Below are 14972 nucleotides of genomic sequence, written 5' to 3'. Positions count from 1 at the left end.
CTTATTGTCCCTCTTACGGTCGTGCATATCCTTGTTGAATGTCCTGACTTCCAGGACAGGCGTGTCTTGCTTCCCAACTGTCCCTCACGGTCATTTGTCCCTCGATAGAATCCTTGGTGAATCTGGTACCTTTAATGTCGTTTGTCTTGTGCACTTTTGTTCTCGAATTGGAATCCTTAGTGATATTTTGTGCCTTTTAAAAAATGCTGCACCTTTGATGGTGTTACAGTCTCCCTGTCTTGGCGCCTTCTTTTGATAATCATTTCACTTGGATTCATACAGTGACTGATGCCACTTAGTGGAGAAGTTTAGCAAAAGATCAGCAGCAGAACGACTTTTACTGAAACGATATTGTCGGCCACATAATAATTGATGAAAAATAATGCTGAAATTTGTTGAGATTATTGCCCAAGAATTTTGTCAGTAATTGAAAGCAATGACATTCTGTAGTTACAGAACAGTGAATTGCTTTTCATTATGTTGACTGGAACTATATCTGCATTCTTCTTACAGAGGGCCATATTTCTTGAGCTAGATAGTTAGTAAAGACGAGTTGGAGGTGAAGTCAACAGGTCTGCACAACTACAGTCATGGACTGGCCTATCTGACCCAATTGCCTTTCGTTCAATTTGCAAGTCACATCTTGATTTAGTGGTTGGATTGCGTCCTCTGATGAATAACCCTTCCGACCTTTCTCTGTAACTAGCTGACATTGTAACTATAAGGTGTGAAGGATAGATGAAATTGTTTATGTAATAATCTAAGATGAGGTCTGATAAAGACCTTTTGTGCCCTCTGTAATGCTTTTGCGCTACCGCTCACAGGATGAGTATGGGGTGCACAATAAACTAGCCGCCTTTGGCGGCAACAATCAATCAATCCGACCTTTAACCAGAGACCCCTCAGACTTTCAATTAAACTCTTTCTGGTGGAAGTTTTTTTTTCATTCCCATCCGGAGTTAGCCTACTTAAATATATATATATATTTTTTTTTTCATTTAATGACAAAGAAGTTTATCTTTTTATGTCTCCTTTAGGCCTTGTTTTTGGCCTCGACTGCCACTGATTCTGTTCTCATACCATAGCTGATCAGAAGGCTTGGTCACATTCTGCCGGTGAGGAATGTGTTTATACTGGAGGTCAAGTTTGTGACTGATGCGTGCATTTGCTTGGCTGTTCATCATATCACTTAGCTCTTGAGCGGAGGGTTAGCTAGTTTTCCTTGTCTAAAAGCCAGGTTGTGAGGGCTTATTTTTCACCCTGATTGGGATAACCACTGTAATGAAGACACATAGGCAATCTGAGCCAGCATTTTCCACTCTATCACTGACATTTTCAAATGTTTACAGAAAATGTCTCGAAGAATGAAAGATTTAAATTCGATAAATCTAAGATATATTTTATCTTTAAACGAAGGTATCGCATCTCGATTAAAGGCTACATAAATATTAGTATATGTCGGTATGCATTAAAAATGTGAGAGCACGGTGTTCAGTACGCTCAGAGAATTGCTTCGGTTTGTAATATAGTGTTTACGACTACGTATTTGGTTTAATAGATACACTTTTTTTATTTTTTTTTTTATTTTAGTAGTCTTGGTTACAGCAGTCGGTTTGTTGGCAGTGTAGTAAAGTGTCGTAGTAGTTGAGACGAAACCTGGAGCAGGACAGAGCTGAGTGAGGCCTGGGGTGGAGAACTTGGATGCTGGGTGAGAGTTGTAGAGCGTGGGGCTCTGAATGCGGACGGAGTCGAGGAGCTCGGTGCGGGACGAGAGCGTGGAAGTTCGATGCTGCCGGAGTCTGGCCGTATGCTCTGTGTCGAAGCTGAAGCGTCTTGTGAGGGTAGGAACTGGACACACAGTGATACATTGTTGTTGGTGAATATGGCATGCATTTGCTTATTGATTGCTTATATAATCAGTCCACACCTTACCATCCTCTAGCAGGTAGAGAAGAAGTGTTAATTGTAATTCAGGAAGAGTTATGAATTTGTAATTAGTGGATTAAGTGAAATTAACAGACCAATCTCATTATCAGTACAAAAGCTAATGCGAGTTTGGAGCAAATATATTACTGACATAATATACTTGCTACAGGTTCTTTAGTTTCACTCGACAGTTCAACTTTACCTCGAGATAGTGGTAAAGTGGTAGTGGCACCTCGACATTGTAACGCTAAATAAAGCCAGCAGAGTATATCCACTAGTACTTCTAACTGCAAAAAGTAGTTTTTTTATTTGTATAGGTATTAAATAGTTACTTTTATGAGGCCTTGTGAAGACACGTGTGACTGACTTCTGTATCTGCTTGATTATAACAGCTGGTGAGATCAGATCTGAACCATGTAAAGGATTTGTCTCTCAGCTTTACTTAATGAATTTAATGTAAACTGTTTGGTTGGCCTGCCTCAAATGGACCAGTTTGCTTTCTGCAGTTTTATGTATTTTTAAATCTTCCTCCTGCAGGTGGAGGATGGGTCGAGTCGACTCACGAAGACAGCAGCATCAAGAAGGGTGAGGGAGGTCCTATCAAGCCCTGCAGCCGTCCCCCGAGGCCAGATATCCTAGTGCCCCCTGACGGTGGGTGGGGCTGGGTGATCGTGGCGGCCAACTGCATCATCACGGTGAGTAGGCTTCCCTCCTCTATTTCCTCTCCGACCATACATGTACACCTGCCACCTCTCTGCAGTTAGTGTGAGCAATCTTGACACTTGTTTAATGCTGTTGACCAAAAATTTCAAGGGTAGTCATTAAATGAAAACAAAATAAATGGCATTAATTCTTATTTCATCGTTATGTTCTGAAAGTTTTTGTTTCTTTACATTAGGAACTGCAGTTTCACTACGAATAAGATAGCACATCCTTATGTGTTTTTCATGCATACTATAAGAACATTGACCATTTGTCTTGGTTAAGTTTGTGAGTATTTTTATGAACCTAACAGTCTCTCTCGATCCTGGGTGAAATACCAGACATATACCCGTTTCTCCTGGCTGAAATAGTAAAAAACTACTAGTTACCTGTTTACCAGTCGAAGATTTCGAGAGTTGTTCTTGTACAACCATGCCAATGACCAGCCGTCCCTGGTGATTGCCAGGTCCTGGAGGCTATTTGCCTCTGTAGCCAAAGGCCTAAATGACAATCAAAGCCAGACTGCGTTCTGGCTGCGTTCTCTAGTTGTACCTCTGTCACCCCGACTTTTCGTTGGATTTATTTTGAACTTCTTACCATGTCTCTCATTCCGGAATATTTTTTGTTTGTGTAGGTTTGGAGCCTGATCTTTCAGTATCTTCCACGTGTATATTTTGAGATCTTTCTCGTCGTCATTTCAAGGAATACGGTTTTGAGTACCTTGAGACGGTCACAGTAGTTTAAGTATTCCACTGATTGTGTGTATGCAGTACAAGTTATCTGCACACTTTCAAGTTCTGCAATCTCGTATGCTTTTAAAAAGGTAATGAGATATTAACAATTCTGAACAAGATGACACCAGTGCCTAAAAGAGGACCATCATTAGTGTGGCCCTATGTTTTGACACTCTAGTTATCTACCCAATCATTTTCCTGGATGTAGCAATGTTTGCTTTTTTTTGTGAGTTCTAAACGATAGATCTTTTTGCTAGGTAGCCTCTTTCTATGAGATGATGCTGTTTTGTATTTTGCACTCCTATGAAGGTGTTCATTTTCCTGTACTTATGTGATTTAAATTTGTCACTGTTGAATGGTATAATGTTGACTTGAAAGGATGGCACGAAAATTGGTTTGTATTCTAGTTTTGTTTTCAATTATGATGAGGAAGAGTAACGGTGTGAAAATCGTACCTCGTAGAGCAGCTGTGGAATTGTGAAGTTAATTGTTTGAAATTAATTAGTTCGCTGATGATGCAAAAATTATGAGTAGAATCAAGACATGTGAAGATAGAAAGACTACAGGACGACTGGACAAACTGAAGGAATGGTTTAGAAAATGGCTACTAAAGTGTAACTCAAGTGTAAACTAATGAAATTAGGTGAAGGGAACAGGAGGCCGAACACAGGGTACCATCTGGGAGGTGAAATCCTGCAAGAGTCAAATAGAAAGATCTGGGAGTTGATATCACACCGAACCTGTCCCCAGAAGCCCACATCAAAAGGATATCATCAGCGGCACATGCTAGATATGCCAACATAAGAATTGCCTTAAGAAACGTGTAAGGAATCAATCAGAACCTTGTATACCACTTATACCAATCCTGGAGTATGCAGTTCCAGCCTGAAGTCCACACCTAGTTAAACACAAGACAAGGTGACAAGGTTACAGAAGATTCAGAGGTATGCCACCAGACTGGTCCCAGAACAGCTAGGTATGAGTTAGGAAGAAAGGCTACCGGGGCTGAGCATCGCATCCCTGGAAGACAGAAGAGTTAAGGGAGGCAATATCACCACCTACAAAATTCTCAGAGGAATTGACAGAGTGGACAAAGACAAACTAATTAACATGGGTGGAATACGAACAAGTGGGACACAGGTGGAAACTGAGTAACCAAATGAGCCACAGACATTAGAAAACAAAATTTTCAGTGTCAGAATTGTTCAAAAAATGGAATGAATTAGGCAGTGATGTGGTGGAGGCAGGTTCCATACACACTTTCAAATGTAGGTATGATAGAGCCCAATAGGCTTAGGAATCTATACACCAGTTGATTGACAGTCGAGAGGTGGGAACAAAGAGTTCCCCCACAAGTACAACTAGGTGAGTACACACACACACTAAACACTGAAGAAACTGTTCATGACTTTTGTGAGACCAAAATTGGAATATGCAGCAGTTGTATGGTGCCCAAATCTCAAGAAGTACATAAAATAAACTGTAAAAGGTGCAACGGCATGCTACAAAATGGCTTCCTTAACTGAAACACAAGTTACGAGGAGAGACTGGAGGCGTTAAACATGCCAAAATTAGAAGATAGAAGAAAAAGAGGTGATATGATCACCACTTACAAAATACTAAAAGGATTCGACCAAATTGATAAAGAGGAATTCCTGAAATCAGCAACTTCATGAACAATACGACACAGAGTCAAGCTAAAGAAACAAAGGTGCGGGAATGGCCCTAATCTACAGGCCGGTGTCCTTAAGTGTACCATGCAAGGTGATTGAGAAGATCGCGAGAAACTGGCTGGTAGCACATCTGGAGAGGGGGGAACTTTGTAACACACCACCAGCATGGGTTCAGGGATGGCAAATTGTCTCACAGGTTTAATAGAATTCTACGACCCATCAACAAGCATTAAGCAAGAAAGACAAGGATGGACAGACTGCATTTTCTTGGACTGTCAGAATACTTTTGACAAAGTCCTCCATAAGAGACTTACATATGTTGGAGAAACGAGCTGGAGTAAGTGGTAGGCTGCTCCAATGTATAAAGGAGTACCTAAACAACAGGAAGCAGTGTTATTGTGAGGAGTGAGACCTCAGAATGGTGTGATGTCATCAGCGGAGTCCCACGGGACTCTGTACTCGGACCTATCTTGTTTCCGACATATGCGAATGATCTTCCAGAAGGTATATAGACTCATTCCTCTCAATGTTTGCTGATGATGGTAAAATTATGAGAAAGATTAAGACAGAAGGATAGCAAGAGTCTACAGGATGATCTGGACAGACAGAAGGAATGGTCCAATAAATGGCTACTAGAGTTGAACTCGAGCAAGTGCAGAGTGATGAAGATAGGCATAGGGAGCAAGATAAACACAAGGTACCAGCTGGGAGAGGAAATCCTTTAAGAGTCAGGAAGAGAGAAAGATCTGGCGGTTTATGCCACACCAGACGGGGACGTCTGGTGTGGCATAAACCACACCACGTGGTGTGGCTTCACGTCTCCTGAAGCCCACATCAATGGGATAACATCAGCGGCGTATGCAAGGCTGGCGAACATAAGAACTGCCTTCAGAAACTTGTGTAAGGAATCATTCATAATCTTTTATACCACATATGTTAGACCAATACTGGAATATGCGGCTCCAGCGTGGAGTCCACATCTAGTCAAACACAAAACGAAGATAGAAAAGGTTCAGAGGTATATGCTACCAGGCTAGTCACCGAGCTGAGGGGTATGAGCTACGAAGAAAGATTACTGGAACTAAACCTCACGATACTATAAGACAAGAGTTAGAGGAAACGTGATAACTAACTATAAAATTCCCAGGGGGAATTGACAGGGTAGATAAAGATAAACTATTTAGCACGGGTGGTACGCGATCAAAGGAACACAGGTGAAAACCTAGTACAAAATGAGCCAGTGGGATGTTAGAAAGCATTTTGTCAGTGTCAGAGTAGATGAATGCATTAAGAAGTGATGTGGTGGAGGCTGACTCCATACACAATTTCAAATGTAGATATGATAGAGCAAAATAACCCCAGGAATCTGTACACTAGTCGTTGATTGACAGTTGAGACGGAACCAAAAAATCGAAGCTCAACCCCCGCAAGCCCAACTAGGCGAGTACAACTAAACACGCACATTCACTTACACCGTTAACTACTAATGAACAATTGTAACCTGTCAATGAATACATTAAAACGGTAGGGGGGGGGGAAGGAGAGGGTTAATATAAAATTAAATGAGGAAACCCACTAGGGCTGTGAGGAGACTCGAACCCTGTACCAAGGCCTTCCCAACCACCCACTGTACTACCACTGACTGGCAACTCATTCAACTGGATATGTTTGAGATATATATATATATATCAAGTGTGATTTTCTGTATATGAAATTACATGTAGATTTAATGGAATCTATAAAAGCAATTATTGGAAAAACTTTCCCTACAATGAAGGGGAAGGAAGGACTAAATATATATGTAATTGTATTAATAATCTAATTTTCGGATGTAAGCTGCATCCGTTCTCTAGGTGCTTATCTTGAGGTTATCTTGAGATGATTTCGGGGCTTTTTAGTGTCCCCGCGGCCCGGTCCTCGACCAGGCCTCCACCCCCAGGAAGCAACCCGTGACAGCTGACTAACACCCAGGTACCTATTTTACTGCTAGGTAACAGAGGCATAGGGTGAAAGAAACTCTGCCCAATGTTTCTCGCCGGCGCCTGGGATCGAACCCAGGACCACAGGATCACAAGTCCAGCGTGCTGTCCGCTCGGCCGACCGGCTCCCCTAGATGCTAGATGCAATATTTACACGCCTCGATAAAGGATGTAGGTTACATTGGAAATTTTGGTTTTAATGCACTTACACACATACTGGGTCTGTCCTTCACTTTCAAAAGTAATTACTCTTATATTCAAGAGTCAAGTTTATCCTTCAACACAATGATGACCATTACGCGTACAGGTGTTTGATTAAGTTGCAACACTTTATATTTGTATATTCTGCAGAGTAAAGTACAATAAACTTATTCACGGTTACTTAATGACTTACAAGAGCTGGGATGTCGAGGCCTCTTGCTTCCTCGCCCTTAAAGGGAGAAGGACCTCACACTAGACGTCTGGGCTCGCGATAAAAATGATGACAATTTCAGTCACTCGATACTTCCTGACCTCAACAACAGCGCGTTCCATCCCGACCTCCTCTCTCTCCCTTTGTATACGTAGCCGCGGGGGTGTCTGGCTCCCCTGTTGGCTGTGGTGCGGGAGTGTCTGGCTCCCCTGTTGGCCGTGGTGCAGGGGCGTCTGGCTCCCCTGTTGGTCGTGGTGCAGGGGCGTCTGGCTCCCCTGTTGGCTATGGTGCTGGAGTGTCTGGCTCCCCTGTTGGCTGTGGTGCGGGAGTGTCTGGCTGCCCTGTTGGTCGTGGTGCGGGAGTGTCTGGCTCCCCTGTTGGTCGTGGTGCGGGAGTGTCTGGCTCCCCTGTTGGCTGTGGTGCTGGAGTGTCTGGCTCCCCTGTTGGTCGTGGTGCACGGGCGTCTGGCTCCCCTGTTGGTCGTGGTGCAGGGGCGTCTGGCTCCCCTGTTGGTCGTGGTGCGGGAGTGTCTGGCTCCCCTGTTGGCTGTGGTGCTGGAGTGTCTGGCTCCCCTGTTGGCTGTGGTGCGGGAGTGTCTGGCTCCCCTGTTGGCTGTGGTGCTGGAGTGTCTGGCTCCCCTGTTGGCTGTGGTGCGGGAGTGTCTGGCTCCCCTGTTGGTTGTGGTGCGGGGGCGTCTGGCTCCCCTGTTGGCTGTGGTGCTGGAGTGTCTGGCTCCCCTGTTGGCTGTGGTGCGGGAGTGTCTGGCTCCCCTGTTGGTCGTGGTGCAGGGGCGTCTGGCTCCCCTGTTGGTTGTGGTGCGGGGGTGTCTGGCTCCCCTGTTGGTCGTGGTGCGGGGGTGTCTGGCTCCCCTGTTGGTCGTGGTGCGGGAGTGTCTGGCTCCCCTGTTGGTTGTGGTGCGGGGGTGTCTGGCTCCCCTGTTGGTTGTGGTGCGGGGGTGTCTGGCTCCCCTGTTGGTCGTGGTGCGGGGGTGTCTGGCTCCCCTGTTGGTCGTGGTGCGGGGGTGTCTGGCTCCCCTGTTGGTCGTGGTGCGGGAGTGTCTGGCTCCCCTGTTGGTCGTGGTGCGGGGGTGTCTGGCTCCCCTGTTGGTCGTGGTGCGGGGGTGTCTGGCTCCCCTGTTGGCTGTGGTGCGGGGGTGTCTGGCTCCCCTGTTGGCTGTGATGCGGGGGTGTCTGGCTCCCCTGTTGGCTGTGGTGCTGGGGGCAAGGGTTTGGCAAGCAGGGAGGGAGGGAAAGGGTCAGGCAGGCAGGCAGGCAGGACGGAAGCATAAGGAAAGGCCGTAGAAGCAAGAAGAGTAAGGGCCAGGCAGGTATAATCAGGGAGGGTAAGGGCCTGTGACAGGAAGGACAGTAATTGGAGCGGCTGGATCCACTCCGTCATAATCTGTTAGTAAAGTTTGTGATTGGCTAGACAGCGGAGTCTTGGGAAGGGGGAGGGAGGGAGGAGGGGGGATCATCTGATATAATCCCTCCTGAAATCTGGAAGTTTTGAACTCAAGTCTCGTACATTTATACAGGTTCCTGCATCGACACTGTCAAGAGGTTATTGAAGTTTCCGTTTTAAATAGTAGTTTCTTGCTGTCCAGTATTTGTTGAGAATTGTTTGACGAGGCATTTAGCGTTGTTGGGTGTGGCCCGTTTGGGGGTGTGGCTGCCTGGGAACGGTCCATTGGGGTGTGGCTGGGGACGGTCCATTGGGGTGTGGCTGGGGACGGTCCATTGGGGTGTGGCTGGGGACGGTCCGTTGGGGTGTGGCTGGGGACGGTCCGTTGGGGGTGTGGCTGGGGACGGTCCGTTGGGGGTGTGGCTGGGGACGGTCCGTTGGGGGTGTGGCTGGGGACGGTCCGTTGGGGGTGTGGCTGGGGACGGTCCGTTGGGGGTGTGGCTGGCTGGGGACGGTCCGTTGGGAGTGTGGCTGGGGACGGTCCGTTGGGAGTGTGGCTGGGGACGGTCCGTTGGGGTGTGTGGCTGGGGACGGTCCGTTGGGAGTGTGGCTGGGGACGGTCCGTTGGGGGTGTGGCTGGGGACAGCTCGTTTGGGTGTGGCTAGGGACGGTCCGTTGGGGGTGTGCCTGGGGACGGTCCGTTGGGGGTGTGCCTGGGGACGGTCCGTTGGGGGTGTGCCTGGGGACGGTCCGTTGGGGGTGTGGCTGGGGACGGTCCGTTGGGGTGTGGCTGGGGACGGTCCGTTGGGGGTGTGGCTGGGGACGGTCCGTTGGGGTGTGGCTGGGGACGGTCCGTTGGGGTGTGGCTGGGGACGGTCCGTTGGGGGTGTGGCTGGGGACGGTCCGTTGGGGGTGTGGCTGGGGACGGTCCGTTGGGGGTGTGGCTGGGGACGGTCCGTTGGGGGTGTGGCTGGGGACGGTCCGTTGGGGGTGTGGCTGGGGACGGTCCGTTGGGGGTGTGGCTGGGGACGGTCCGTTGGGGGTGTGGCTGGGGACGGTCCGTTGGGGGTGTGGCTGGGGACGGTCCGTTGGGGGTGTGGCTGGGGACAGTAGTAGGATGTAAGGCTTAGCGTGCATTTTTTTTTTTTTTTTTTTTTTTTTTTTTTTTTTTTTTGCGGGGGGGGGGGAGGGATGTCCCAGAAAATAGACATCTTAACACGCATTTTTTTAATGATTGCTGCGGTTTTAAAGAATTCTTATGGACAAAATTCTAATTTTTTAAGAATCCCATACGACCAAAATTTTCAGATGCCAGTTTAAGACCGAAATAAACTCTACGGACTTACGTTCCCGTTTTTTAAAGTAAATCACAGTATCAGAAGTTAGTTCTTGGACCCGGCTTTATACATTTATAAGTGTAGTTTCGATACTATAAGACCAATTTACCTGAAATTAAAAAATCGCTATATTTCGAATGTAGTAAAATAGATCAAAGCAATTACCGAGCTCCAGCTCGTGTCCTCCGCCTTACTTCACCCCTACAACTACGTTAATAACCAATCAAGTTCCCTAAATTTTTAAAACTGCTGTATTTCAGACATAGTAAAATACAATAATTTAGTTAAGAGTTCTAGCTCCTGGCCCCCACCTTAGTTTACTCTCACAATTTTGCTATTAATCAATCATTTTCCTCGAGATTTAAAACACTTATATTCCGAACCAAGCACGAGGAGTGTGCTTGCTAACCAAGCTTACGCTCTTGTCAGGAAGCTGCGAGTGTCGGCAAATTTCTTCATATGTATTTCATCATATATTTTGGAGGCCGGGAAGTGGGGGGAGAGACTGAGGGACACAGATGGCACAAGAAAAGGCATTACAGAAGCGCTATATGATAATACTCTTATCTGAGGAAGCGGGTGAGTCAGGATTTTGATTGTTGCCACCGGAGGCGGCTAGTTTATTGTGCACCCCATACTCATCCTGTGAGCAGTAGCGCAAAAAGCATTACAGAGGGCACAAAAGGTCTTTTATCAGACCTCAACGGAGATTATTACATAAACAATTCCCTTGCTGAGGTACGCTCCCCTCTTTCTACCCCTCCTCTTCCTGCTGCTGTCCTTGCCTGCTCCTGTCCTTGCCTGCTCCTCTCCGTTGTCTCCTCCTCTTCCTCCTCCTCCTCCTCCTTCTCCGGACCCCGCCCGCCCACCTCTGATCTGTTCTCCCGTTTCCTTCCCTCCGTCTTTGCTTAGTTTACCCATGCCCCCTAACCCTGACTTTGCTGACCCTGATCCCGACCCTGATATTCTTTAACGTGCTCTGTTGCTCTTTCGCCTTTGTTTCTTCCTTGTTCTCTGTTTTTGTCCTTTCTCTTCTCGTCGTTGTCCATTCTTCAATGGAACGTTCGAGGTTATTACGCCAATTTCCTCGAACTCCAACTTCTGATTTCGCGGTTTTCGCCCCTTTGTGTCTGTCTCCAGGAGCCGATGCTTGGTGCTCGTCCTGGTCGTTTTCGTGGCTATTCCTTTCTCTCCCCCCCCCCCCCCCAGCTGTTGCTGGGGCTTCTAATTCTTCTGCTCTCTTGATTCGTGCTGATGTTCCCTTTGTTCCTTTACTTTTTCCTTCGCCTCTCCATTGTTCTGCTGCTCGTATCTTTGTGGGGAAATGGTACACAGTTTGTTCCATTTATCTCCCCCCCCCCCCCCCCCGAGTGTCCCGCTTTCTCTTCCTGATTTGAGACACCTCCTAGACTCCTTGCCGGAGCCTGTGCTCCTGCTGGGTGACTTCAATTGTCGTCATTCTCTTTGGGGTGACGTTCTGACGAATACCCGGGGTCGCCTTCTTGAACCGTTTCTCCTCTCTTCTTCCCTGTCTCTTCTGAATTCTGGTGAGCCCACTCATTTGGACTCTCGGACTCGCACCCTTTCTTGTCTTGATCTTTCTCTCTGCTCTTCTTCTCTTTACTTAGATTTCACGTGGCAGGTTCTTGATGACCTCCATGGAAGTGATCATTTCCCCATCCTTGTTTCCTTTTTCTCTTTTCGCCCTTCCCTCTCTTTCCCTAGGTGGCAGTTTGCTAAGGCGGACTGGACCCTATTTACCCTCAGTGCTGCTCTCTCTGACCTCTCCCTTCTGCCTCTCTCTCGCGCTCTCCTCCTTTTTCATGACACTGTCTTCAACGCTGCCCTCCGCTCTATTCCTCGCTCTTCCTCTCGGGGTCCACGGAAGTGCGTTCCCTGGTGGAATGCGGACTGTGCTCGGGCTGTCCGCTGTAAGCGTGCAGCCTGAAAGAGGCACCGCCGTAGGCAGACTACCGCTTCTTTTCTTTTCTTTCGGAAAGCGAGTGCGGTGGCCCGTAGGGCCATCCGTACGGCTAAACGTGAATGTTGGGCATCTTATGTCTCAACAATTACGTCCGAAACCCCTCTGGCCCGGATCTGGAAGCGTATCCGCAAGATAGCGGGTAAGTTCATTCCCGATGTTTCACCGGTCCTTCACCTCCGTGATACTCTTGTGGCGGACCCGTTGCAGGTCGCTTCCGAACTGGGTTCCCACTTTTCTTCTGTTAGCTCTGGTCTTCATCTTCCCCAATCTTTCCTTCTTCGTAAACCTGTCCTTGAGTCTCGTCCTTTAGATTTCTGCACTCATCTTCAGCTTCCCTATAATGATCCCTTCTCTCTCTATGAACTTCGCTCTGCCCTGGCCCTCTGCGGTTCTACGGCGGCGGGCTCCGATGGTATTCATTATGAGATGCTTCGCCATCTCCCTCCGAGCACGTCTCAGTATTTACTGAGTCTGTATAATCGGATCTGGGAGTCGTCGTCAGTCCCTGAGGACTGGCTCGATGCCGTTGTCCTCCCTGTTCACAAACCGGGGTCTCTGGGTACTTCCCCTAAGGACTTTCGCCCTATTGCTCTCACAAGTTGTCTGCAAACTCTTTGAACGTATGGTTAACGTTCGTCTGATGTGGTTCCTGGACCACCATCACCTCCTCTCCCCTTCTCAATTTGGTTTCCGCAAGTGCCGCAGCACGACAGATGTCCTGGTGAACTTGGAGGTCTTTATTCGTACTGCTTTTGCTGCGAAGACCTCCGTTGTTGCCGTCCTTTTTGACCTGGAAAAGGCTTACGACACCACTTGGCGTTATCATATCCTATCTCAACTTCATTCTTTTGGCCTTCGTGGTCATCTCCCTCTCTTTCTCCGCAGCTTCCTCTCTCGTCGTTCCTTTCGGGTGCGCCTTGGTACCGCTCTCTCTCCCTCTTTTCAGCAATACGAAGGTGTGCCCCAGGGTAGTGTTCTGAGCACTACTCTTTTTTCTGGTTGCCCTCAATGGTCTTCTTTCCTCTCTTCCTTCTGGTGTCTTCTCCGCTCTCTATGTCGATGATCTTACCCTTTGTTGTCAGGGTGATGATTCGCCTCTCCTTCAACGCCGGCTTCAACTTGCAATTGATGCCGTGTCGTCTTGGGCCACAGATCATGGCTTCAAGTTCTCTACTTCTAAGACTTGTGCCATGACTTTTACGCGGAAACGGGTTGTTCTTCGTCCCTCTTTGTCACTTTATGGTCATCCCCTTGAATACAAAGATTCCGCGAAGCTTTTGGGGTTATTCCTTGACACTCGTTTGTCTTGGTCTCCCCATATCTCTTACCTCCGTGTTGAGTGCTCTAAGGCCCTTACCCTCCTTCGGGTCTTGTCCCATACTTCTTGGGGGGCAGATAGGCGCACTCTCCTTGCTTTACATTCCTCTCTTGTCCTGTCTAAGCTCGATTATGGTTGCCCTGCTTACTCGTCTGCTTCTCCTTCTACTCTTCGCCGTCTTGATGCTTTGCACCATACTGGGTTGTGCCTCAGTTCTGGTGCCTTTCGTTCGACTCCCATCCTTAGCTTGTTTGTTGACACTGGCTTCCTGTCTCTCCAGGACCGCCGTGATCGCTACTGTCTTCGCTATCTTGCGCGGTCCTTGCAACATCCTTCCTCTCGCCTCTGTCGTGCTTTAACTTTTACCACTCCTGCGATTCCTGTTCCTCTTCACCACCTCCCTCTTTCTGTCCGGTTATCTCGCCTACAGGATTCTCTTTCCGTTCGTATTTCTGATGTTTCTCCTCGTGTTGTTCCTTCTTTGCCCCCGTGGAGGGTCCCTCTTCCGCGGTTTTGTACATCCTTGACCCGTATCACTAAAGCTTTTACCCCTCCTACGGTTCTAAAACGCCTTTTCCTCGAGCACTTTTCTTCTCACTCCCGCTCCGTTTCCGTCTTCACCAATGGGTCTAAGTCAGCGGACGGTGTTGGCTACTCTGTTGTTTTTCCTGATCGCACTTATATGTGTCGCTTACCTCCGGAGACTAGCATCTTTACAGCGGAACTTTATGCTATTCTCTATGCTCTTCGTCTCCTGCTTTCTCGTTGTCAGTCTTTCTTTGTAATTGTTGTTGACTCTCGTAGTGCCCTCATGGCTCTCGGGTCCTTTAATCCGGTTCATCCAGTAGTTGTCGAGATCCAGCATTGGATGTTTCTTGTTCACAGTAAATTTAAGTCGGTTGAGTTTTGTTGGGTTCCCAGCCATATTGGTGTGTCTTTAAATGAGCGTGCGGATGCTGCCGCCAAGGAAGCTGTCCGCTCTTGTCCCATCTCTCGTAAAGGCATTCCGGATTCCGACTTTTACCCGGTTATCCATTCCTCGGTCCTTACCCGTTGGCAGGCTTCTTGGTTGTCTGTTACTGGTAACAAGCTACGTACTCTTAAATGTTGTGTTTCCTCGTGGCCGTCCTCCTTCCACCATAACCGGCGGTGGGAAACAGCTCTGGCGAGGTTGCGTATTGGCCATACTCGCTTCACCCATGGTCACTTGATGGAGCGCCGCCCTGCTCCTTATTGTCCTAGTTGCATTGTCCCTCTTACGGTCGTGCATGTCCTTCTTGAATGTCCTGACTTCCAGGACGAGCGTGTGTCTTGCTTTCCGACCGCCCCTCGCGGTCGCCTGTCCCTCGATAGAATTCTTGGTGACTCGGATACTTTTGATATCGTTCGCCTTATGCGTTTTTGTTCTCGTATTGGCATCCTTGGTGATATTTAGCGCCCTCTGATTATTTTGCGTATTTGATGGTGCTACATAGCCTTCCCGGTTTGGTGCCTTCTTTTGATAAT

General features: G+C 47.8%; 1 protein-coding gene across 9 annotated transcripts in view; it reads left to right on the top strand.

The window, feature by feature from the left end:
* Positions 1–14972, top strand: part of LOC123757937 (monocarboxylate transporter 9) — a 589339-nt gene that overhangs the window by 468322 nt on the left and 106045 nt on the right. For 4 of the 9 annotated variants that reach the window (XM_045741907.2, XM_045741944.2, XM_069329537.1 and 1 more), the window contains 2 exons: positions 1624–1841; positions 2464–2621. In XM_045741907.2, coding sequence (XP_045597863.2) covers positions 1787–1841; positions 2464–2621 — 213 coding nt within the window. In that variant the 5' untranslated portion in view covers positions 1624–1786. Of the gene's footprint in view, positions 1–1590; positions 1842–2463; positions 2622–14972 lie in introns of all 9 variants that reach the window. The other 5 variants (XM_045741953.2, XM_045741970.2, XM_045741962.2 and 2 more) reach the window with 3 other exon arrangements.

The sequence above is a fragment of the Procambarus clarkii genome, chromosome 22 (genome assembly GCF_040958095.1).
Source record: "Procambarus clarkii isolate CNS0578487 chromosome 22, FALCON_Pclarkii_2.0, whole genome shotgun sequence".
Taxonomy (NCBI): Eukaryota; Metazoa; Arthropoda; class Malacostraca; order Decapoda; family Cambaridae; genus Procambarus; species Procambarus clarkii.
This window is presented reverse-complemented; position numbering and strand designations above follow the sequence as displayed.